The sequence below is a fragment of the Schistocerca piceifrons genome, chromosome 9 (genome assembly GCF_021461385.2).
Source record: "Schistocerca piceifrons isolate TAMUIC-IGC-003096 chromosome 9, iqSchPice1.1, whole genome shotgun sequence".
Taxonomy (NCBI): Eukaryota; Metazoa; Arthropoda; class Insecta; order Orthoptera; family Acrididae; genus Schistocerca; species Schistocerca piceifrons.
Window position 1 is genome coordinate 28,094,008 of NC_060146.1, and position 25,294 is coordinate 28,119,301.

At 44.5% G+C, this 25,294-nt stretch overlaps 1 protein-coding gene across 1 annotated transcript in view; it reads left to right on the forward strand.

Annotated features, from left to right (window-relative positions):
* The window catches only part of LOC124717213 (zinc finger protein 135-like), a 182,080-nt gene that overhangs the window by 7,584 nt on the left and 149,202 nt on the right, over positions 1–25,294 (forward strand). Inside the window, exon 3 of the mRNA XM_047244000.1 lies at positions 10,651–10,719. Within this exon, the coding sequence (XP_047099956.1) occupies positions 10,651–10,719 (69 nt within the window). The remainder of the gene's footprint in view (positions 1–10,650; positions 10,720–25,294) is intronic.

Genomic DNA, 25,294 nt, shown 5'->3' on the forward strand with positions numbered 1-25,294 from the left:
ATAAAAATGCTACTACATTTTTGAACCTATGAATAAATTATTTTAATGTGTTCCCCATTGTCAGCCTGCCTTCCACAAACCAACTTTGTAGAACCGTTGTATGTCATCACTTGTATAGTTTCTTACTACAAGCTTCATTGGCTGAAAACGTATCTGCAGATCCTGTATTTTGCAATGATCCGTGAACCATATGTCATTTCAGTTCCTCACCTTACAAATGGAAGCAACTTTATTGTAACGTGAAACACCACCTCAAAAACTTGTGTCATATTCTGAAAAACATATAATACAAAAAATAAATACGAAAATCAGTGCCCAACTTTATAATCCGTAATAGCCAACTCAATAACTATCAATTTTAAGCTCTCCAATTTGAAAGTGGAAATAATGAAATCATATATTTTGCTGAAATAAATCTTATATTTGTCAGTTCTTGTCGGCTGCTGATATTATCACCCAATTTGATACGACCTGTGGCAACAAGTTACCAGTAACCATGCAGCTAAATGTCCCATTGCACCATAATTGCACTGCAGATACAAAATCTTACCTAGTGTGATAAAAACACTGTCCAATCACATTAATGTGACCATATGTCAGAAGCTGGAATAACTATTTTTTGCACCGAGCGAAGTGGCGCAGGTGTTAAACACTGGACTCGCATTCGGGAGGACGACGGTTCAATCCCCCGTCTGGCCATCCGTGATTTCCCTAAATCGCTCCAGGCAAATGCTGGGATGGTTCCTTTGAAAGGGCGTGGCCGACTTCCTTCCCCATCCTTCCCTAATCCGATGAGACCGATGACCTCGCTGTCTGGTCTCCTTCCCCAAACAACCCAACCCAACCCAACCCAACCCCAACCCAACTATTTTTTGCAACGAGATGTTCAGGAAGAATGTCAATGGAGCCCAGGAAAGTATCAATGGGGACACGGAGCCATACTAACTGCACTGCTGCGGCCAGCTGTACTAGGTTTGTCGCGAACAGCACGATCGACGTGGTCCCACAGATTCTGATTGTGTTTAAATCCTGAAAACTTTGTGGTCAGTGGAATATGGTAAAACCATCCAGCTGCTCTTCCAAAAACACACACACTAATAGCCGTGTGACACTCTGCATAGTCCTATTGGTAGGTGCCATCAGGCCAAGGAAAAACAAACTGCATGGGGGGGTGGAAAATGTCCCCAAGGAAAGATACGTATTTGTTTTGATCCACTGTGCCTTCCAGAGTGATGAGGTCACACAGGAAATGCCACGAAAATATTCCACAGACTATAACGCATCCTCCCTCAGTCTGGACCCTTCCGACGATTGGCAGGGTATTTGCTTTCAAACGTTTCGTGCTCGATGGCGTGTAAAACGTGATTTCGTCTGAAAAAGGCGCCTGTAACCACTCGGTGGACTCCAGTTGCTGTATTGGCATACAAATTCCAGCCTGTATCGCTGCTGACCAGCAGTCAGAATATGTTCGTGAACCAGACTCCCGCTGTCTTTTTGGACCTCTAATAAATCTTTCCATTTCCAAATTCCGACAATGATTGCACTCCAGAATGAGACTTTCACTCTGCAGCAGTGTGTGCACTGATATGAAACTTCCTGGCAGATTAAAAATGTGTACCGGACCGACACTCGAACTCGGGTCCTTTGCCTTTCGTGGGCAAGTGCTCTACCATCTGAGTTACCCAAGCATGACTCACTCCCCGTCCTCACAGCTTCACTTCTGCCAGTACCTCGTCTCCTACCTTCCAAACTTTATAGAAGCTCTCCCGCGAACCTTGCAGAACCAGCACTCCTGAAAGAAAGGATATTGCGGAGACATGGCATAGCCACAGCCTGGGGGATGTTTCCAGAATGAGATTTTCACTCGGTCCGGCACACAGTTTTACTCTGCCAGGAAGTGTCATATCAGCGCACACTCTGCTGCAGAGTGAAAATCTCATTCTGGAAACATCTCCCAGGCTGTGGGTATGCCATGTCTCCGCAATATCCTTTCTTTCAGGAGTGCTACTTTTGAAAGGTTCGCAGGAGAGCTTCTGTAAAGTTTGGAAGGTAGGAGACGAGGTATTGGCAGAAGTGAAGCTGTGAGGATGGGGCGTGAGTCATGCTTGAATAGCTCAGTTGGTAGAGCACTTGCCCGTGAAAGGCAAAGGTCCTGAGTTCGAGTTTCGATCCGGCACACACATTTAATCTGCCAGGAAGTTTAATGATTGTACTGTTTTCTGCATTCTCCTTGTCACGCATTGTGTACCCTCCACTGTTGGTGCTGCCACTTACCGTCTGTGAGCTGTTATTGCACATTGATGTTGAACATAAGTAATGGTCACATTAATGTGACTGGTCCGTGTGTTTGTACATCTTAGTGTAAACTGTTGTACTACGTGTACTTGAAATATGTTTTACAATTATAAGCATGTATGTTGATGGCAGTGTAAGTAATTATTTCTTTCCCTTGAACACCCCTTGACGTGTATGATTAATAATGAGACTGCATAGAATCAAAAGTACCATATTTTTACAAAAGAATGAATACTCTGTTATATACTTGGCTGCTACATAACTGCATTTTTGAAGTGTGTGTGAGATTAGATACACTAGTAAAATACACTATTCGCCGTTGATCATTGTACAAACTCATTTCATACTGTCACGCAGTAGGGGACAGTGTGCTATGGACATAATACATGAACTGGTGTGGCAGTCATTAAAACAAAGGCATTTTTCGCTGCGGCTGAATCTTCTCGTGAAATCTACGTCATCAAATTTCTCCCTGGGTTACAAAAATGCTCTGTTGCTGAACACTCTGTCAGGCACTTAATAGGCAATTGCACACTAACCATGTAGATGTAGGTGAAACTTACTGAAACTTTCTTGCGTATATGTGCAAGCAACTTTGGCTCCAGAATTTTACACTGTGCTTTTAAAACTAATTAAGAAGATGCTGAGCCAACATTAGCCAGTTCAGGAATCTGGCCATACCCACAGAATTAAGAGTGATGATGACACACTGAAGATTCAAGATTGACAAGGTTAACAGTTTACTTGTAGCTAATTTACCTAAAACTGATGGCCAGGTATTGAGAGTAAAACATAATGAGCAGCTAGGTTAAGATTATAAAATTAGAACAGTTTATAAAGGATACATAATCAGTTACCTATTGTGTAATGACTTGCTTGAAGAACACTGGGAAGACAGTCACAGTTATTCTCTTACTTTGGTTGTCGTGCAATAAACTTCTTTTATCCCCTATTCAGTTCAGTAGGCCTTTAGTTTAGATCTACTCATCTAATCCTCAGATCTCTTCCATAGCACACCATGTGGAAAATTTCTATTTTTGTTGTGCCTTTAGTGTTTATCATACGTTTTCATATAAGACTACACTCTAGGCCAGTACTTTCAGAAAAGACTTCTTGGTACTTAAATTCCTATGCTATGTTAACAATTTTTTTGCATTGAAATAGGAACTATCATATTCATGTTGAAATCTGAGGGTTATTCATCTGCTTCATGTATCTTGCACAACAGATGGAATAGTTTTGTCGAGACTGGCCCTCTCGACATCTCAATAATTCTGTGGGGGTGTTCTCTGCTCCAGGGTTCTTTCATACTGCTTTTCGTTACTACCTTTTGTTTGTTGTACTGGTATTATATTGAGCTATGTAGATCAACTGATGTTTTCGATATTGCCTTTCATTAGTTTTCATGATTTTATGCTGTGTGTTTTAGTGTTACCTTTTAGAAATGCTTTGAATTTTTGTCTTATCGGCATTTCAAGTAGAGCTATGCAGCTGTTTTCGATATAGCTTTTTCTTGTCATTTCAAGTTGAGCTGTATAGCTCAGCTGAAATTATAGGTTGGACATTTTTACAGATATATGGAATTCTCAGGCAATTATGGTTTACCTGGAAATCTCATAAGATCTCAAGGAATTCAGTATTTTCAACCAAGCATTGTAATTTATTTGTTTGAGCTTTATAAATCACAAATTTCAAAATAGTTAATATTTGAAAGCCTGTTAATTATATGAATACTATTCCTTATAAATAATCCGTCTTTGAAAACTGCGATTAAACTAGTGCTTATTGGTTAGTACGTCTCAACTGTGAGGAAAGAAAAGCTGTTGATGTAATGGAAAACCCTGATCTCCCCCCCCCCCCCCCCCCCTTCTCCCTGGCAACCCCCTGCCCCACCTCTCCTCCACTCCCTCTGTGGGTTCAGGGATTAGAATAAACCCAAGGTATTCCTGCCTGTCGTAAGAGGCGACTGAAAGGAGTCTCACGTTTTGGCCATATGAGTTTAGCTACTTGGGAGCCTTAATAACAAATTATAACAGTATTGGAAAGGCTATAAGGGAAAGAATACAAGCAGGAAACAGAGCTTACTCTGCAAATATGCAGCTTTTCAAAAGTAGCCTTGTTACAAGAAAAACTAAATTGCTAATATATAATTCCCTAGTCCGCCCAGTTATCACATACTGCTCAGAGGTGTGGACGTTGACAGAACACGATAAAAATGCTCTAAGAAGCATTGAGCGGAAAATACTACGCAAAATCTATGGGCCAATATGGGAGGAAGAAGGCTGGAGAATGCGCTACAATGCCGAATTACAAGACTTAATACAAGGCAGGGACATAGTAAAATTTGTGAAATCACAGCGAATACGATGGCTAGGACACTTGGAGAGAATGGCAGAGGATAGAATTCCAAAGAAAATGATGAAAGGTATGATCCATTCAGTTAGGCGAAAAGGGAGACCTAGAAGAAGACGGATCGATGAGGTAATAATGGATATCAGCAATATGGGAGTCCGGGGGTGGAAAGGAACAGCAAATAACCGAGAAGTGTGGAGGGAGATTGTTGAAGAAGCCAAAGCTCACCAAGGGCTGTAGCGCTACTGAAGAAGAGAAGTTTAGGTCCCATTTTATGGTTTGACCTGCCACTTTCAAAATTCTACAGAAATGCGGGCCACGTGGGGAAGGACGCTTTACGTGGTTTACGAGTTATCTATAGTGCCCTTAGATTCGATCTCCTGAATCTCTTGTCATGGCTTTGCATCTCCACCTGCGATTCAACTATTTGGATGAGGACACTTTTCGGGGTATGCCATCTTCTTCCGTTGTCTCCTGTTCTCTTTCGCCAACATGACAATATTGGATTTCTCTGCGCCCAATAACCAGCACGGTAGCCAGTCCGTTGTGGTGGGGCCTTCATATACCAATTTGGTGGTAGTCCAATGACAGCACAGGGATTGCACTGCTGATGCCTCAGCTGTAAAGTCCCCACATATGCCAAGAAGTAGATGCCCGTCTTCCTGGGTCATCAGGAGTCCCAGCAACGGCCATCGCGCCGGTTGGACTGTGCTGTGGCTGTGTGGCACCCGTGGGGAGAGCCCATGATCAGAGTCGGTGGCATCAGGGCGGATGACCCGCAACGAAGTGGACTAAGTTATCTCTTTCTGGTGACCATACGGCACCAGCAGTCTCTAAGAAGGGGAAGAGCGAATACAGTGCCGATAGCTACGACCCTAAATCGTTTCCATCCCTTGCTACACCACGGGAGGAATGTAGGGCTACAGAACGGAGAGAGCTATATTCGCCTCGGTTTTTAGTCTGTACCAGAACCTGCGGGGACTCCTTTATACCTCAGTTTTTCATTGGACACCTTGAGGATAAGTTTGGAGAAGTGACAGCACTGTCAAAGATGCAAAACGGCGCAGTCTTGATTCAGACAGCAACCTCAGCCCAATCCTGACCGTTAATACACCTGGGACAAGCTGGGTGACGTTCCTGTTTCCGTCACTCCCCATAAAAGCCTCAACATGGTCCAGGGGATCATTTTCCATCACAATCTCCTCTTGCAGTCTGACCACGCGCCAATTTAGAATGGTGGAGTGTTCATTTCATCTGGTGCGTTTACAGGGGACCCAAAGACAACAGGGTTGCTACCGGTGCCTTCATCTTAGCCTTTGAGGGTGATTCATTGCCTGAAAAGGTCAAGGTTACGCTTTACCATTGTGACACCCCTTCCCCTATGCGGTGCTTTAATTGCTGGACGTTCGGGCATGTCTCTCCGCTGCACTTCCAGCGCCACATGTCGAGACTGCGGACGCCCACTGCACCCAGATACGTGCGCCACCTCCCTCTTGCATCAACTGTGGAGAGCACCACTCACACTCCTCGCCAGACTGACCAGTACTCCAAATGGAGTGGAAAGTCATGGAGTACAAGACCCTGGACCAGTCGACTTACACAGAGGCTAAATGTAAATTTGAAAGGTTGCACCCCATTCAGTTGACGTCGACATATGCTGCAGCTACGTCGTCATCGCCATCCCAAGTGCCAGTGGTTCCTCACTCTGTGCCATGAACAGTGCCTCCCTCCCTCCTCCCCCCCCCCCCCCCCCCCCCCCCCCCGTTTCCCTGCTCCCAGGTCACCAGAATATGTCCACCCCCTTGGTGGTAGGGGGCAAATATTACTCCATTGCTCCCAAAACACCTACTCCAGGAGCAAGGACCCCCCCCCCCCCCCCCCGCCCCCAAATGCTGGGGACATTGGTCCCCTCCCCCCTGCTGGAGAAGCAACAGCCTCCTCTGGCTTCTCCCGTGCAGAAGGGATCCCTTGGGGCCATCTCTCCCAAGGTCTCCACTAATGCCACGGCGGACACTCGCCAGTGGCTCAAGGAGCCAAAAGCTGTTGGACGAAGAGCTTCATGGTCTTCCTCTGTGTCTGAAGCTGCTTTGGAGAAATCTTCCCAGCAAGCCCCTAAAGAGAAGTGAGCAAGGAAACAAAAGAGTCTGCTAAGAAAAAGGACCCTGAGGTATAACCTGCCGCTTGGGCACTTCTTGCCTTCCCAGCCTCACAGTAATGTCATCCTCCAGTGGAATTGCGGCGGTTTTTTCCGCCACCTGGCTGAGCTACGGCAACTCTTAAGCTTTACACCTGCTTTCTGCATTGCCCTTCAGGAAACCCTGTTCCTAGAAATGCAGACCTCTGCCCTCCATGGCAATAGGGGCTATTACAAAAATCGTAGTGTCTGTGATAGTGTTAGGTAGAGTTTGTGTCTGTGTCCTGAACTCAGTGTGCAGTGAACCTGTGGCCTTCAAATCCCTCTTGAAATTGGCTGTCAGGATTAGGATGACGCAGGAAATAACTGTCCACAACGTTTATCTCCCTCCAGGTGGTGCAGTACCCCTAAGCGCATTGGCTGCATTGATTGATCAACTCCCTAAACCTTTCTTTCTTTTGGGAGATTTTAACGCTCATAACCCCTTGTGGGGTGACACCGTGCTTACTGGCCGAGGCAGATATGTTGAAAATTTATTGTCACAACTCGACCTGTGCCCCTTAAATACAGGTGCCCCCAACATTTCAGTATGGCACATGGCACATATTGGGCCATTGATCTCTCGGTTTGCAATCCTGGCCTTCTGTGGTCTTCCTGTCACTGCCCCGGCGTCAGACCCACGGATGCCTGCCCAGATGGGCTTTAAACGATGCAGACTGGGAAGCCTTCACTTCTGATGTCACCGTTGAATCTCCCTCACGTGATAGCATCAATGTGGTGGTTGAGCAGATAACTACAACAATCGTTTCTGTAGCGGAAAATGTGATCCCTCATTCTTTAGGGTACCCCATGCGACAGACAGTCCCTCAGTCATCACTGGAAGTTGCTGAGGCAATTTAAGGAGTGTCAGTGAGCTCTACGGCAGCATAAGCAGCACCCTTCCCTGGAGCACCTCATAGCCTTTAAACAGCTCCGTGCACCAGCTTATCAGTCGACGGAAACTGGAGTGTTGGGAGAGACATGTCTCGACCATTGGGTGCCGTACACCTTCCCAAGTCAGGTCGAAGAGTTTTTGGGTACCGGACCCAAATAATTGTTCCTGGTGTTAAAATAAAGGCATGTTATATACCAACACAGACGTGATTGCCGAGCATTTTACTGAGCACTATGCTCACGCATCTGCTTCGAAGAATTACCCCCGCAGCCATTTGCACTCTCAAACGGTGGATGGAAGAGAAAGTCCTCTCGTTCACTACATGCCACAGTGAGCCCTATAACGTCCCGTTTACAGAGTGGGAGTTCCTCAGTCCCCTTGCACGTTGCCCCGACACAGCTCCTGGATCCACTGTCAGATGATTAAACATCTCTCGTCTGAATACAAGCGACATCTCCTCGTGATCTTGAGCCAGATCTGGTGCGATGGCGTCTTTCCATCACACTGGCGGGAGAGCACCATAATATCTAACAGTTTGGGTGACAAGAAGTGGTGCAAAACTGGATTGCGAACTTCACACTTCTCTTACTACAGTTGACTTACTTGACACGTTGAGCCGATCCTCTTCTCTGGATACACTGCGTCGATCTCCACAACTTCTTCTCCGAAGAAATAATGCTGGTTAGAGGAACCAAAAAGTATTCTCTCTCTCTCCCTCTCCCCCCGCCCCCCCCCCCCCCTCTCTCTCTCTCTTGAAATAACTCGGTACTCTCATACTTTCAGTTCAATCCAGGTATATTTTTATTTCCACAAGTTTCACATAAGCATACAAACTCTTGCAAGTCAACTGTGTTGTTAACCATTAGATACTATTAAATATAATTACAATATGGTGGGTTTAATAACCACCAGGAATTCAAAGACAGTTCTTGGTTCTAGCAAGTCTAACACCAAGATTAAGTAAGAGTCTCTAGACAAAACATGTTTCAATTGTCTATAACAATTACAATTATTCGACTACCAAGGAATAACACGTAATTACTCCTTGTACTTTCCACACAGGTTGTATGGCGCGAGCGGCAAACACTTGTCGGCGCCGCTCGTCTGACTCAGCTCCTGTCCTCCCATGACCAATGTCCATCCTGCACACGCAGACATGTGTTGCGCAGTAAATAGGCTCTCTCTCACACTTATCTTTAAAATATTGTGTGTTGGAGGCGGTAGAAAGTCTAGTAGTTCCAGGATTTATGTATAAATTCTCAAATCACTACAAATACCAGTGCTCTGACCCCACAAAAACCTGCTTGATGTGGATAGCTATCGCCCCATCAGCCTCACCAATGTTGTTTGTAAGCTGCTGGAACATACAGTGTGTTGGCGGTTGGGTTGGGTCCTTGTCACGTAGCCTACTGGCTCCGTGTCAGGGCGGTTTCCGCTTGGGTCACTCTACCACTGATAATCTTGTGACCCTCAAGTCTGCCATCCGAACAACCATTTCCAGACGCCAGCACCTTGTTGCTGTCTTTTTTGACATACGAAAAGCGCATGACATCACCTGGCGACATCATATCATTGCCACATTATACGAGTGGGGTGTCCCAGGCCCGCTCCGATTTTTATCCAGAATTTCCTGTCGCTCCGTACTTTCCGTGTCCAAGTTGGTGCCACCCATAGACTGGGGTCCTGTAGGGCTATGTATTAGGTGTTTCTCTATTTTTAGTGGCCATTAATCATCTAGCAGCAGCTGTAGGGTTGTCTGTCTCACTCTCTCTGTGTGCAGACGACGTCTGCGTTTTGTACTGCTCTACCTGTACTGGTGTTGCTGAGGGGCACCGACAGGGGGCCATCCACAAGGCGCAGTCATGGGCTCTAGCCCACGGCTTCCAGTTTTCAGTCGCAAAGTCGTGTGTCGTGCACTTCTGTCAGCAATGTACCGTACATCTGGAACCAGAACTTTACATTACTGACGATTCCCTCACTGTAGTGGGGCATATCACTTTCTAGGACTGGTTTTTGACGCCCTATTGACTTGGCTTCCTCACCTTCGTCAGCTTAAGTGGAAGTGCTGGCAGCACCTCAATGCCCTCTGCTGCCTGAGAAACACCAACTGGGGTGCAGATCGCTCTGTGATGCTGCAGTTGTACTAAGCCCTTATCAATCCTGCCTTGACTATGAGAGTCTGGTTTATGGTTCAGGGGCACCCTCAGCATTGCGTTTACTCAACCCAGTGCCGTTTGCCTAGCAACAGGAGCTTGTAGGATGAGTCTGGTGACCAGTGTCCCGGCGGAGACCGGAGTCCCTCCATTGCAGGTCAGATGCACAACTGCTCACCAGTTATGTTGCACACGTTCGTAGTTCTCCTGTGCTTTTAGGGTGGAGGTTTTGATGTGTTGCAGAATGGCTGGCGTCTCCTTTTTATTCTCATGGTCAGCCAGCTATGGTAATCTGTTTTGTCATTTTAATCTCTTCTACCTGTTTCTTGTGCTTCTGTGGTTCTCTTCTCCCCTTTTGTTTATTTAAGTGTTTGTTGTCCTTCCGTCATTCTTGTGGTTTTTCCTTTCTCTCTGTTTAGTGTTGTCAGTCTCACTTGTTTTATTCTCGCCCTTGTGGCATTGTTTTGTTCGAAATAAGGGGCTGATGACCTAACAGTTTGGTCTCTTCCCCTCTCTTTTAAACCAACCAACCCCCCCCCCCCCCCATCCACACACACACACACACACACACACACACACACACACTGACTCTCTCTCTCTCTCTCTCTCTCTCTCTCTCTCTCTCTCTCACACACACACGGACACACACACACACCACCTCTCTTTATTTCCTTGCACATTGTACAAGGAAGAAAAAGTTTTATAGTAGTCATGGCATGTGGTGGTCAAGCTCTATATGTACATTGAAGCTCACACAAGAGTAAATCAGTACTCCTTTTCAGTGTCTGCAGGAGTGGGAGGTGCCTGGTGACCACAATGGTACGCAGGATCCACTTTGCATTAATAAAGAGGTGAGTGTGTCTTTCCTTTTGTACTATTCTTATGTCACTGTGAATAATTGCATTTTGTAGCATATGATAATAACTTTTTTATTTATTCTCCATAAAATGCAAGATTTGTTTTGATTTGGAATATATGTTACAAGTTGTATCCTAACTTGTTGGAAACAATATTTTAAAATCTCAATTGCATATGAATAGTATGCTGCAAAGAACGATGGTCCAATCTGCTGAGAGTCATAGCTTATTAATACAAAAGCACTTTTTAATAATCAAGCAATGCAAAATCCAGAATGGAACGTAACAATATTATGAAAAGGAATGTAGCTACTCATCATATAGCGGAGACAGGCACAACAGAAAGACTGTCACAAATAAGCTTTTGGCCAGTAAAGCCTCTATCAGAAATAGACCACACACACACACACACACACACACACACACACACACAATGCAACTCACACAACACCCATGACTGCAGTCTCTGGTAACTCAAGCCACACAGTGAGTAGCAGCACCAGTGCATGATGGGAGTGGCGACGGGGTGGGGGTAAGGAGGTGGCTCGGACAGGGAGGGGGTGGTGGACAGTGAAGTGCTGCAGTTTAGGCGGTGCGCAGGGGAGGGGTGGGGGGGGGGGGGTTAGCAGAAAAGGAGAAAAGTAAAAAGGAATGAGGGCTGAGTAGTGCTGGAATGGGAACAGAGAAGGGGCTGGATGGGTGAGGACAATATCGCATCGCGGAAATTGAGGCCAGGAGGGTTACAGGAATGTAGGATATATTGCAGGGAGAGTTCTCACCTGTGCAATCCAGAAAACTGATGTTGGTGGGAAGGATCCATATGGCACAGGCTGTGAAGCAATCTATGAAATGAAGGATGTCATGTTTCGCAGCGTGCTCAGTGACAGGGTGGTCCACTTGTTTCTCTGCCACTGTTTGTCGGTGGCCATTCGTGTGGACAGACAGCTTGTTGGTTGTTATCACCACATAGAATACAGCAAAGCAATTACTGGTTAGCTTGTAAATCACATGACTGGTTTCACAGGTAGCCGTGCTTTTGGTGGGATAAGTGATGTTAGTGACCGGACTTGAGTAGGTGGTGGCAGGAGGATGTACAGGAGAGGCTTGCCTCTAGGTCTGTTACAGGGGTACGAGCCATGAGGTAAGGGTTGGGAGGAGGGGTTGTGTAGGGATGGACGAGTGTATTGGGTAGTTTCAGTGGGCAATGGAATACCAATTCTCCTCTTTGGCCGGATGGCGAGACTTTGGGAAGTGATGAGAGTCTTTCCAGTTTCCCACCACCTCCAAAAATCTCACCGTGCAGCCACAGAGGAGCATTCCCCTTGTAACTCAGTACCACCCAGGACTGCATCACCTAAATTACATTCTCTGCCAGAGTTTCGATTACCTCTCGCCGTGCCCTGAAATGAGAAATGTCTTGCCTACTATCCTTCCCACCTATCCTACATTGCTATTCTGCTGTCCAACGAACCTACCCAATATACTCGTCCATCCCTAGACAACCCCGCCTCCCAACCCTTACCTCATGGCTCGTACCCTTGTAATAGACTTCTACGCAAGACCTGTCCCATACATCCGCCCACCACCACCTAATCCAGTCCGGTCACAAACATCACCTATCCCGTCAAAGACAGGGCTACCTGTGAAACCAGTCACATGGTCTACAAGCTAAGCTGCAACCACTGTGCTGCATTCTTTGCAGGCATGACAACCGACAAGTTGTCTTGTCCGCACGAATGGCCACCGACAAACTGTGGCCGAGAAACGAGTGGACCACCCTATTGCTGAGCACGCTGCCCAACACGACATACTTCATTTCAGTGACTGCTTCACTGCCTGTGCCATATGGATTGTGCCCACTAACACAAGCTTTCCTGGATTGCACAGGTGAGAACTCTCCCTGCAATATGTCCTACATTCCCGTAACCCTCTTGGCCTCAACTTACGTTAATCATTGTCCTCACCCATCCAGCCCCTTCTCTGTTCCCATTCCAGCAGAATGCAGCCCTCATTCCACCATCACACCCAGTCTTTTTACTTTCCTCCTTTTCCGCTAACTCTCCCCCCCTCTGTGCTGCCCTCCGTCTAGCCCCCTCGACTGTGCATAGCTGCACTACCCTCTTTCCACTCATCCCTGGACACTCACCAGCAGCACTTCACTGTCCGCCACCCTTACCATACTATCCCTGCCCCTCCCCGCACCAGCCTCCTCCTTATCCCCACCCAATCGCCACTCCCATCGTGCACTGGTGCCGCTGCTCGCAGTGTAGCTTGAGTTGCTGGAGACTGCAGTTGTGTGTGTGTGTGTGTGGGGGGGGGGGGGGGGGTTCTATTTTTGATGAAGGCCTTACTTGGCGAAAGCGTATTTGTGACAGTCTTTTCGTTGTGCCTATCTGCAACTCAGCGTCTCTGCTATATGGTGAGTAGCAACGTTCTATTTTTTGGTATTGTTACACTTTTTAATAAGCTACTGTTGCAGAGCAACTTCCATATAGGTGCTGTGGAAGTTTGTTGAGCTGTTTTCTCCTCGTGTCATAGGGATTGTTGTCTGGACGTCTCGTGTGATGCCATATCAGATGATAAACACAATCTTTCCTATGTTATACATACACATATTTTAGTCTAAACTATTTTACTGGTTCTATTTCAAAGTCAGTTGTACACTTTTAAGAATGTAATTTGATGGCAGTGTAAGTAATTAATACTTACTCTTAAACACCCCTTTATGTGATTCGTTAATTCTCATTCTGCACAAAATCAAAACTTTTTTTTTTCTAAAGAATGAATACTCTGAACATTTGGCTGCTGCAAATTGCCAAACTTGTGTTGCATGTATAGGATATGAATACTCTAGTGCGAGACACACCATTGGTCTTGGATCGTAATTTAGAAAATATGTCTCTGTATTCATAGCACAAGATGATTTTCTTAAAGATTGATATAAAAAAATGAATGTGATCTTCCCAAGACATCTGTGCCTGCCTAATATTAGGTCAAGTAAGGCAGTTGTGTCATCCAATTTTATTTGCATATCATCATTATTCATTCATTGTTGGATAGCTGAATAGTTGAAGGTGAAACTTAATTAATACTTCTGCCATGTAAATCCTGTATGTACAAGCAGATTTTGGCCCAAGAGTTTGGCCTTTTACATGCAGTACCATTCAGAAAAACTGGTAATTAGGAAGGTATTGAACAAATCTCAGCAAGTAGTGAAATCTTAAAGTACCCACGGAATGAAGACTGATGATGACATATTGAGATTTAAGAGCAACAAGCCCATTTGTCAGTTGATTTTCTATTTCTTTTTTTTTCTGCAAAGTAAGTGGATCATATGATTTAAATAGAGAATGTTCTTTATTCGCGGAGTTTTGGAGAACATTCTTAGGTTTTCAGGAATAAAACAAGTCTGAGAATATAGTTCACATGAGTAAAAATGGCAGAGTTTACTTTGCTCTTACGGCAATAAAAGGCATACTTAGCCGGAAGAAATGCTGAAGAGTGAAAATTTAGGAGTTTTTAGAGGTTTAACAATAAAAGCATTATTTTTCTGGTGAACTTCCTTCCCAAACATCACGAAAGAAGATTTTTTTAATCTAGGATGGGTCCCCTCCATGCCCACACCAACACGATGACCAAACCAAAAGTTCTGCTGTCACCTCTGTATAACATGTTAGTATTCGAATCAGGAGTAACAGGATGCGGGCTGTGATGTTGTCCACGTGTCTGGGTAGGATTACTTATTGACAGGGTCCGTAAGAAGACAGAAAGTGGACGAAAGCGATTGAAGGGTAGCGGTTTGTAAGGGCACCAGGAAAAAAGTGCCAAGGCGAGTGCCAAGGGAAAAAAAACCTCTGCGACAGCAGGACGGGTAGTAAGGGCAGTAGCGGCATGCTAGCTGCAACAGTGCATGCAAGGTGAGGTTATGTTAGTGCGAGGTATCGTGCATCATTACCTTTGTCTCTGTGGGTGCTCGTTGTAGATGGGTTAGTTCCGACACTGCAGCTGGGCTCCTGTGAATTCTCCTGGCCCTGCTGCAGTGGCTTCATCCCTGTAACAGTCAGAGGTCGTCATACATTAGTGGGCGATCGGCCATAGATCAGCTCACAGTGTAGGGGGTGTGTATGGCTGATTTGCACGTAGTGTACAGTTCGGCTTCCGTGCAATATCCTGTTTTTTGGCGAGTCGAGCATCTGGGGTTGCCAGTAGTAGCTGTGTTGCAGGAGCTTGCCAGTACTGTTGTGTTAGTGTGCTATGGACCATAGATGTTTAGTTCCTAATAGAGTATTTGGTCTATTATGTTTCCATCTTTGGTTGCAGTCGTAGTTCCCCGGAGAAAGAATAAATGGGTTACGCGAGTGTCTCGTGTTTCTGTACAGTTGTGTGGAGAGTTTTTGGAATACCTGCAAGAGGGTATCTAGCCGATATTCCCGGTGAAGATCCACGGTGCGTGTGTAACGCGGAGCATCGCTTATGATTCTGAATACTTTGTTCTGTATGAGCTGCAGATGGTGCAGGCATGTGGGCGCAGCGTATCCCCAGACAGGAGCAGCATACATCATCAGGGGTCTAATAAGAATGGTGTACATGGACCTGGACACTCTCCTGTTCAATGTGCTGCACCTGTTAAGCACAGGATAGAGTTGTTTGAGCTTTGTTTTTGCTTGATTGGTAATATTTTGAATGTGGTCCTCCCCGGTCCAGCTAGACACTGAGGTATGTGACCTCAAGGAAACGTACTGGGTGCGCATGTAGTGTTATTGGATTACAGTTTTGATGTTTGCACAGTAGTTTCGGTCTTCTAGCGAACAGAATGGCTTCACACTTGACATTTACTCTAACACGCTATTTCACCAACCGAGGCTCTGCAGCTCTGAGTGCAGTCTGCAGTTGTGAGTTAATGTTAGACAGTTTCCAATCCCGTGCGAGGATGGCAGTGTCATCCGCGTAGGTTGCCACCGTAGTGCTGTGTGTTGCTGGAAGTTCATTAATGTAGAGGTTAAACAGTATGCGCCCTAGGATGTTTCCTTGGGGTTCTCCAGTCTGAATACCATGTTGTGTTGATTGCCCTGCACGTCGGTGTTGAAACTCCTGTCCGTGAGCTACGAGTGTATGAGACGTACGAGCCCGTCAGGGAACCACGCATCGCTGAGTTTGTGTGTGACGCTGTTGTGCCACAGACAGTCGAAAGCCTTTTTTATGTACAGCAACACTGCCCTAGTTGCTTTGTTTGTGTTGTATCTATGTTTTATGTATTCAACGACGTGGGGGAGTTATGTTGCCGAGTGGTGATTTCTGAAGCTGAATTGCTCCGGCCTCAGGGTGTCATTTATAATGCAGTGCCTAGTGAGTCATTTTAATATTACCTTCTTGATGATCTTGCTGAGCACGCTCAGCAGACTGATGGGTCGATAATTTTGTGGGAGGGAGTGGTCTTACCTCGGCTTTTTGAACATCAGGACCGTGGCCATCTTCCAAAAGGCGGCAAAGTGTGGGTGTTTAAGTATGGCATTCGTTATGTGTGTAAGGTATTCTACTGCTTTATCTGTGAACTTCTGGAGGACACCGTTTTGAATGCCATCGTGACCAGGGGCCTTCCTAGCTGTGGTATGCACGATGGCCCATTTGACTTCAGCGGTGCTAACCTGTCAGAGGTCATTGTGTGATGGTTGGGCCGAGATGCGTGTAACTGCCTGATCGGTCGCAAGTGTGAACGCTGTGTCTGAGGGATCCGGGCTCGGTGTGAATGACGCTGCAAGTATGAGGGCCATCAGTTCCGCTTTTTCTTCTGCAGAATATGTCGGTGCATCGGGCCCTTGGAGCGTGGGTGTGTACAGTTTCTCCCTGGTGAAATGACGGGCCAACTGCCACACGCCAGGTCGTGTGGTGTCCAGCCCTTCAGAGTTTCTGGTTTCTCTGTTGTGTTTTAAATGTTTGGATTTTGTCCCGTATTATTCCCTGGAGCCTGTTCATATGCTGTTTCAAGTGCTGGTGCCTGCCAATGTCTCCTGAGGTGGTTCCTCATTGAGATAAGACCCAGGATCTCCTGGGGAAGGGCAGCACTGTACTGTTGTGTGCTGATTGGTGTGGTGTTGGCTATTGCATCTTGGATGGCGCTAGTGAGGGTTTTGACAGCCTCATCAATTTGAGCTGTCTCGTTAATCTCAAGGGTGGGTGGGATGCGACTGTCAAGCGTTTCCTTGAATAATGTCCAATTCGCACGCCTGTAGTCTAACATCCTGCATTGGTCCATGTGCTGCAGTGTTTCTTCAATGTACAGTATAACAGATTGGTAATTTGAGGGCAGATGAAAGAAAAGGGGGTGACCTTTCAAATGAAGTGAAAGTGAAAACATTTTTGTGTTATTTAGCAGACCTTGGTTTTCAGACTGTCATAGGAGAAGACTGATGTATGCACCAGACACATGTGTCACTGACATTTTCAGGTATTCATCATGTTTCTCACAGCATAAATCTTACATTTTGTTTTTTAGAAATAAGTAGGCATGTGAAAAAAATTAATAACTGGTATATTACATACATAGCAGTCTGTTTCTTGTGACGAAGCTAGATGGGTTGTCGCTTACGTACTTGAAGTGCGAGGGAACCATTATCTATCATATTTAACCAAAATTATGTTGTGTTAGAAGCTTTTGACAGATATCCAGATTGGAGTAAGTGAAAGTATGATATATTTGCAAGATTCTGTTCGCATAACGTATTCATCTAACTTCAGTAACAAAAGGGTTTCCTAAATGTCAAAAATTAGATATCATCAGCAAATACATTTTGTAAATTGTCCATATATGATCTTAATAATTTGCTGCTGCACATAAAATTAAAACTGAAATGTAGTGCAACTCTTCAAGGACACATTGAAGCCAATTCTATCTATGTACATTGAATAGTTTGCCTGTTTGGATGAGTTGACTGAAACACCTGTGTTCTCTGCCGGATGCGGCAGATGAAACACTGAGAACCTTCTCGAGAAGGAGGGAAGTAGCGAGAAAGAACTTCCTCATCAGATAATTTGCACCAAATTTTTTATTGATGCAAAATTGGAATCATAATCTTTCTCCTTCTTTTGCCCTGAGGATATTCTCCAGAGAATGTTCTCTTTCTTTACTCACACATCTAAATATTCTGACACATATGTAGATTGCTTTTCATTAACAGTTTACTTGTAGCTAATTTACATGCAACTAATGGCCAAATATTGTGAAGCACACTGAACGGGTGTATGCAGATTACAAAATTAGAGTTATTTATAACACTAACATAAACAGTGACTCAGTCAGATGCTTCATAATGACTTGCTCGAAGAACACTGGGAAGACAGTCACAGGCAGTATTCGTAGGAAATTATTTTTTTAAATTTTCTGTTCCTTTAGCAGATTTCGAATCCAGTGAAAATTAATCAGTACCAATATTTTGGAAGTCCCCATTGTCGGCGCGGTCTCCAGTCCATGGATCGGTCCACAACAGCTTTACTGTAAATCTTCGCATATCTGCATAACCACTGTAGTCTACATTCACTAATTTGTCGAGCCTCGATCTCCTTCTGCTCGAACACTTCCCTCTGTTACCCAAATAACTATTCCTCAATGCATCAGTATGCCCTATTAATCAGTCTCTTATTTTGGTCAAGATGTGCAGTGAATTTTGTTCCTCCCCTGTTCATCTCAACACCCATTTAGTTAACTGATATATCTATCTAATCCTCAGCTTTCTTATGTAGTACACAATTTGGAAAATTTCTATTCTTATCTTGCCTATGGCATTTATAGTTCTTATTTCCCTTCCAAATAAGTCTACACTCTTAGATAAATACTTTCAGAAAAGACTTCCTAACACATAAATTTATATTTAATGTTAACAAATTTATTGCTTCAAAATAGGAGTTGTAATATTTGTCTCGAAATCTGAAGGTTATTCACCTGTGTCGTTTTTCTCGCATACCGGGTGGAATAGTTTGCCACGGCTGGCCCTTCCGAGGGTCTCAGTAATTCTGTGGGAGTCACCTACTCTAGGTACTCTGTTTTGAGTTAGATATTTCAGTGCTCTGCCAAATCCTTCTCACAATATCATGTATTCTGTCTCATCACCACGTATTTCACATTCTCATTCCCTAATATTGTCTCGATGTTTGTTGTTCAGAAGGGCAACAAAAAAGAAACAGTCTACAAGGGGAGCTCAGTAAGTAATGCAACCCTTTTTTTTTTTTTTTTTTTTTTTTTTTTTTTTTTTTTTTTTGTCCTGAAAGCAGGCCGGTTTTATTCAGGTTTCTGAAGCACCATATTATTCTCCACTCTTTTGACTACAGAACCCTATTTTTCGACACAATCTCTGCATTGGTAACCTCCCTGCAATTCACATACTGCTTCTCATGGAGTGCATCCACCATTGGGCCAAACAGACAGAAGTCCAAAGTTGCGAGATCTGGACTGTAGGGAGGCTGAGAAAGGACAGTCCAGTGAATTCTCGTGAGCTCCTCTCAGTGCGCAGACTCGTACGAGGCCTCGTGTCGTCACGGAGAAGTAGTAGTTCGCTAGCATTTTTCGAGCGACAAATGTGCTGAAACAGAATAACACCTTCAGAATCCCAGAAGGCTGTTGCCGTGACTACCGGGTGAAGGTGTAACTTTCCACTTTTTCTTCGGAGGAGAGGTAGTGTGACACCACTCTGTGGATCGCCATTTTGTTTCTGGCTCGAAGTGCCGAACACACGTTTCGTCGCCTATGACGACAATCGACAAAAAATTGTTTTCGGCCTCGTAATGTACAACCAGTTGTGCACAGATAGTCCTGCGTTGTTCTTTACGGTGTTCCTTTAGGCCAGGCTGTTCCAACCGAGCTCCAGGGAGCCGGAGCGCTCCGGAGCGCTCACTGCGGCAGCTCGGAGCCCGCGTGGAGGGGGAAAGCGAACTCACTGCCCCCTGGCCGCATGCAGCCGCAACTGACGCAATAATCCGTGTTCAGTGACAGCTATGATTAGCCGCAGGAGCCCTGTACCTCTATTGGAGGATACCTTTCTATTCATTGAGAGGGATGGTCGTCTGCAGTGTCTTGTATGTCATAAAGTATTTAATTCTGCGAAGAGGTACAATATACAACGACATTATACACGTCTTCACGCAGCGCACTACGATCAGGTAGAAGGCGTTGCACGCAGAGAATTGGTAGCCAGGCTTAAGAACGACATACCAGGAGGCGTAATACGGAGGGTATCGAAACATGCAACATAGTTCGTGTTCTGTAATGCGTTTATAATTTTCAGATGAATGAGAACGGAGAAAACACTACTGAATCTGCAATTCGAGCAAGCTACAGGATCGCCATGTCATTGCGACGAGTGACAAGCCGTTTTCGGTGGGGCCACTCGTAAAATCGTGCATGGTAGCAGTTGCAGAATGTTTGTTTCCAAGGGAGGTGCAGGCAATTGAAGGGGTTTGCCTGAGTTTGCCTGTTGAAGCAAATAATGTCTCGCCAAATCCTGGATATGGCAGCGGATTTAGAGACACAGCTCAGGAAAAAAACGGAGAGCTTTGTTGCATTTTAGCTAGCACGTGGCGAAAGCACCGACATATCGGACTGTGCTCAGCTGGCAGTGTTTGTGCGTGGTGTCAACGTGGAGCTGCAAGTAACTGAAGAACTCTTGGATGTTGTACCACTCGATTACACCGCAACGGGACGTGACATTTCTGAAGCCGTTTGTGAACCAGTGGACAATATGAATTTGCCGTGGGATAAGCTCCATTCTGTAGCGACAGACGTTGCACCACAAATGATCAGGCGTCACCAAGGTTTTGCTTCTCGTTTGAAAAATAAACTCAGGGACGAATTCGGGAAAGACATTTTGACTCTTCATTGTTTTGTTCACCAAGAGGCACTGTGTGCTGAAACAGTAGAGCTAGGTGGCCTAATGAAAAAGACGTCGTGAATTGTGTGAATTTTGTGCGGCGTCACGGTATGAATCATCGCCAATTCAAAGGATTCCTGAAAGATGTGGAAGCGGAATATGGGGATATACCTTACCACAGTACAGTTCGTTGGCTGAGTCGGGGAAAAGTTCTTGATGTTTTCTTTGCCATTCATGAGGAAATATCCCTTTTTCTCGAAATGAAAGGGGAAGAAATGCGTTGTTTAAAAGATATAAAATGGATATCAGAGCTGGCGTTCCTAGCTGACATAACTATGCATCTGAGTAATTTAAATCTGTCATTGCAGGGCAAAGGGCAGCTAATCGTTGACATGCACGACCAGATCAAAGCGTTCATGGAAAAGTCACATTTATTTGAGAGGCAGATGAGTAATGGACATTTAACGTTCTTCAATCGTCTTGCTTCTTTAAAATTACCTGGAGGTACTACTTTCGGCGATTACCAAGCAAAGTTAAAGCAGCTCATCACGTCGTTTGAAACAGGATTCCGAGACCTCACTAGTTTGGAAATGGAACTTACGGTGTTCAACACTCCTTTTTCAGTTTCCCCCGATGACTTGTCATCGTCACTTCATTTGGAGATTATTGATTTGCAAAATTCAACTTTGTTGAAAGAGAGGTACTACAACACGTTGGATTTGTCACGATGGTATCGTTCATTATAGCAAAAAACGTTTCCCAAGCTTCACAACAATGCCGCTCAGATCATCTGCATATTGGGATCTACGTATTGTTGTGAGCAGCTTTTCTCAGCAATGAAAAGAGTAAAAAGTAAGAAACGATCGTTTCTTCAGGATGCAACAATGAAGGCCATCCTCCGCATTAACGCTGCGAACTCTTTGACGCCAGATATTTCCGATCTTGTAATGGAAAGAAAATGTCAAGCTAAAGAGGCCCAATAAATTTGTGTAACAGTTGTTCCTTATTTATTTCCTGAACATCGTATTTCCTGGTGTAGCATGTCACCACGTCTTAGCAGGCAAGAGTATGAGGTTGTCTATCTTGTAAGACGCAGCTGGCACATCAAAACGCTTGCCTTGCTGCCTGCCTCAGCCAGCCGTGCCACGTGCCGGCCCACTTGAATGTCCACAGCGAGCGACGTGGCTCCCTGGAGCAGGGAGCGCGCCGCGGCTCACAACGGAGCCGACGAGCTGGAACAGCCTGCTTTAAGCGGTGAGGAACCCGGCGGGCACGTACCTTTGAGTATCCCAACTTGTGGATGAGTGCGTCAGCACTACTAACGAGGACTCCATTTGAGGTGTGAGGTGTTTGTGATGTGTCAGTCACTCGAGTGTGAGTCTCTGCACGTTCCAGCATTGCGATTGCCACAGCTGTGTGAAGCCAGCTAGCGAGCGAGTCATCGCACAGGTTTGCGTGACTGCGTTGCGATGGTGGCAGGTGCCTCACCCGACCACTCACTGTGCTTCTGTTCACTGAAGGGTCTTTGTAGACATTCTGAAAGCACCTGTGAATATCTGTGATGCTCTCAGTTTCTGTGTAAAGAACTTGACGGCGGCTTTGGAACGCACCTCCGTTACAGGTGCCATTTTGAAGGCTACGTATAGCACTCAGAATTATCGGAACTTTGTGAAACTGTAGGGGCTGAAGCGGGAATGCTCCGTGATGTCTCGCAGCAAATTCTGAAATTTTTCGACCGAAATTGGCCGAGAAAAAAAAGTGTCGCATTACGTATCGAACGCACCTTGTAATAAGTTTGTGAGCGGGTAGGGGATGTAAAATTGAATAAATTTTTCAGATTTCTATGGGCTGCAAATGCACCTTTGTTGAGCTACAGCCATAAAACTACAGACAATCTGTGAAGAGTGTGCGGAAGTTGGTTTGGTTAGTGAACGTGTTTAGGTGCATCTAGCAGTGTGGTTTGTTTTTCTGACCGAGCTGCTGGTGCTGCAGTGTTATGCTGTGGTGGTTGTTCTCCTCCGCATTTTCCACATGCTGTGTTGCAGTGGAGTGACGGTGAACACACAGTCGACATTTGTCTTACGTAGCAGCGGGACACAGTGCTCCAGGTGGTGGGTGTGAGAAGATGCAGTGCTGGACATTTCTCGAGCGAAAGGCTGCCGGCAGTGAACAGCTTTGGGGCTGCGGAGTGACGAGATTATTGGGCATGTTTGCATCCGAAAAGGCTGTTGTAGGTTGGTGAAGGCTCTGGTGTTTGATGGAGAGATTCTCCAATATTTTGGAACCTTCAGTCAGTATCAGAGGAACAGCCCATGAACTCTGCCAATCATCAGCTTGTTTGGAGAGTCACAAAGGAAAACGTTTTACACTTCCTGGCCAATTTATTAAAAACACTATAGTTTTTGAGCAAATTTTCGTTTATGTCTAACAATTTTTTTTTTAATACATGAATTGTGATAAAATGATTATGTGTAGTCTACTTCATAACTAAGGTGATATAACAAATAAATAAAATGTAGTATTTGTTGAAAATATTTTATTTTAATCATTATAACAAAAATTAAAATATTGTGAAAGTGAAAACATTAGTTTTAATATCTGTTGAGACACCTTTTGCAGCTATGAGAGCCTTAATACAATGTAGCTCACTGTCGATGCAGGACTGTACTGTGTCCTGCATTTGTAGATTATGATACCACACGTGGGTAATGTTCTTTAAGAGCTGTCTTTTTGTTGTGATGACATCTTTTGCCACCTCCCTCTTCATTAGTTCCTATACATTTTCTATGTCAAGACTATTACCTGGCTAGTCTAACAGAGGGATATTTTGTTCCTTCAGGAAGTATTTAACTGACCTGGCTGTGTAACAGCAAGTTCTGTTGTGCATAAAAATAAATGGTTCCCCATTTGGGAACAGTTGTCTGAGCTGTGGTATTAACCGTTTTTGCAGGACTTCCTTGTATTGGTCTTGCCTCATTGAGCCTTTAACCACATAAAGATGTCCTGTACCCTTGCCAAAAATGACAGACCAAATCATCACCTTAGTTGCATGTTTTACAATCTGAATAATGCAATTTTTCTCGTGTTAGACAGCGCACATACTGAGGTTTGTTAGTTAAAATTTCAAACGTGCTTTCATTTCAGAAGCATACCCTTAAAAATCGAGAAACATAATTAATACACTATGGATATGGGTACATAGGTTACATCATATTGTAAATAATAATTTTAAAGTTAAATTACTGATCTCCAGAAGTCCACATCCTTACCACACCACTGCTTAGCCCACTTCCGATGCTTTGATATCATTGTGGCTGTTAACTTTGGTTTTCTAGCAGTTCGACAAGCCTCGTGATCAATATCCTTCAACTTTCTGTGAACAGTGTATTCAGGTGCATTCACATTAGTCTCTTCCAGTTCAGACTTTATCTGTTTTGTTGTTGCAAATCTGTTTACAAGACAAATTCTTTTGAGAGAAATCTTTCTGACCTTGGGGTGAAAATTGGTTTTCTTCCATATTTATTCTTCCTTCTGGTGCTCAATTCTTTACCTGAATCGATTTTCTTCTTTATGCACATCACGCTAGCTTCTGGCATTTCCAACCTTTGTGGAATTTCCCGATTGCAATACATTTTCGTATTAACGAGGGCTTTGACCTCAGCTTTTTTTACGTGATGAAATGTCCCCACTGTTGCCCATTTTTAAAGGTCACAATTAGTAATGTCTGGCTGTTAAACAATCAGTTGTGATGTCGATATTATAAAATCGATAATCAAAACGAAAAAAAAAGTATTACAGAAGTTACATGCGAGAACGCCACTGAACAGGTCCTTTCCTGTATGCTGTACTCTGCACATTGATACCTACAGTAAGTCAACAATGCAATGTCATGTAGCAACAATATATACAAAATTCAACAATGTTATAAGTGCCCTGAATAAACGGTAGGTTGGACAGACACATTAAGTATGTACATCTGCACCTACATCTATACTCTGCAAACCACTGTGAAGAGCACAGCAGACAGTGTATCCCATTGTTGCTATGTGACATTGCATTGTTGACTTACTGTAGGTATCAATGTGCAGAGTACAGCATACAGGAAACGACCTATTCAGTGGCGTTCTCACGTGTAACTTCTGTAATACTTTTCTGATTAATTGCATTAACTCAACACGTAATTATTACAAATAACATTAAAAATGTGAAGAACCTCTAATAATTTGGCCAGGGACAGCACATCCTTACCGTCCACAAAACAAATCTAGAAGACCACCTCCGAATGTTTTGTTTTAATCTGACCAGGTGCAGATCCCACACACTCGAGCAGTACTCTAGAATAGGTCGAACTAGCATCCTATATGCAGTCTCCTTTACATGTGAACCACACTTTCCCAAAATTTTCCCAATAAACATAAATCCACCATTCCCCTACTCTACCACAATCCTCACATTTTCCTTTCATTTCATATCGTTTTGCAATGTTACGCTCAGATATTTAAATGATGCGACTCTGTCAAGGAGGACACTGCTATCGTTGTATTGGAACATTACAGGTTTGTTTTACGTACTAATATTCATAAAGGTAATTTTTTTACATTTAGAGATAGCTGCCATTCATCACACCAACTACAAATTTTGTGTAAGCAATCTCGAATCCCCCTACAGTCACTCAACGACGACACCTTACCGTACACCACAGCGCCATCAGC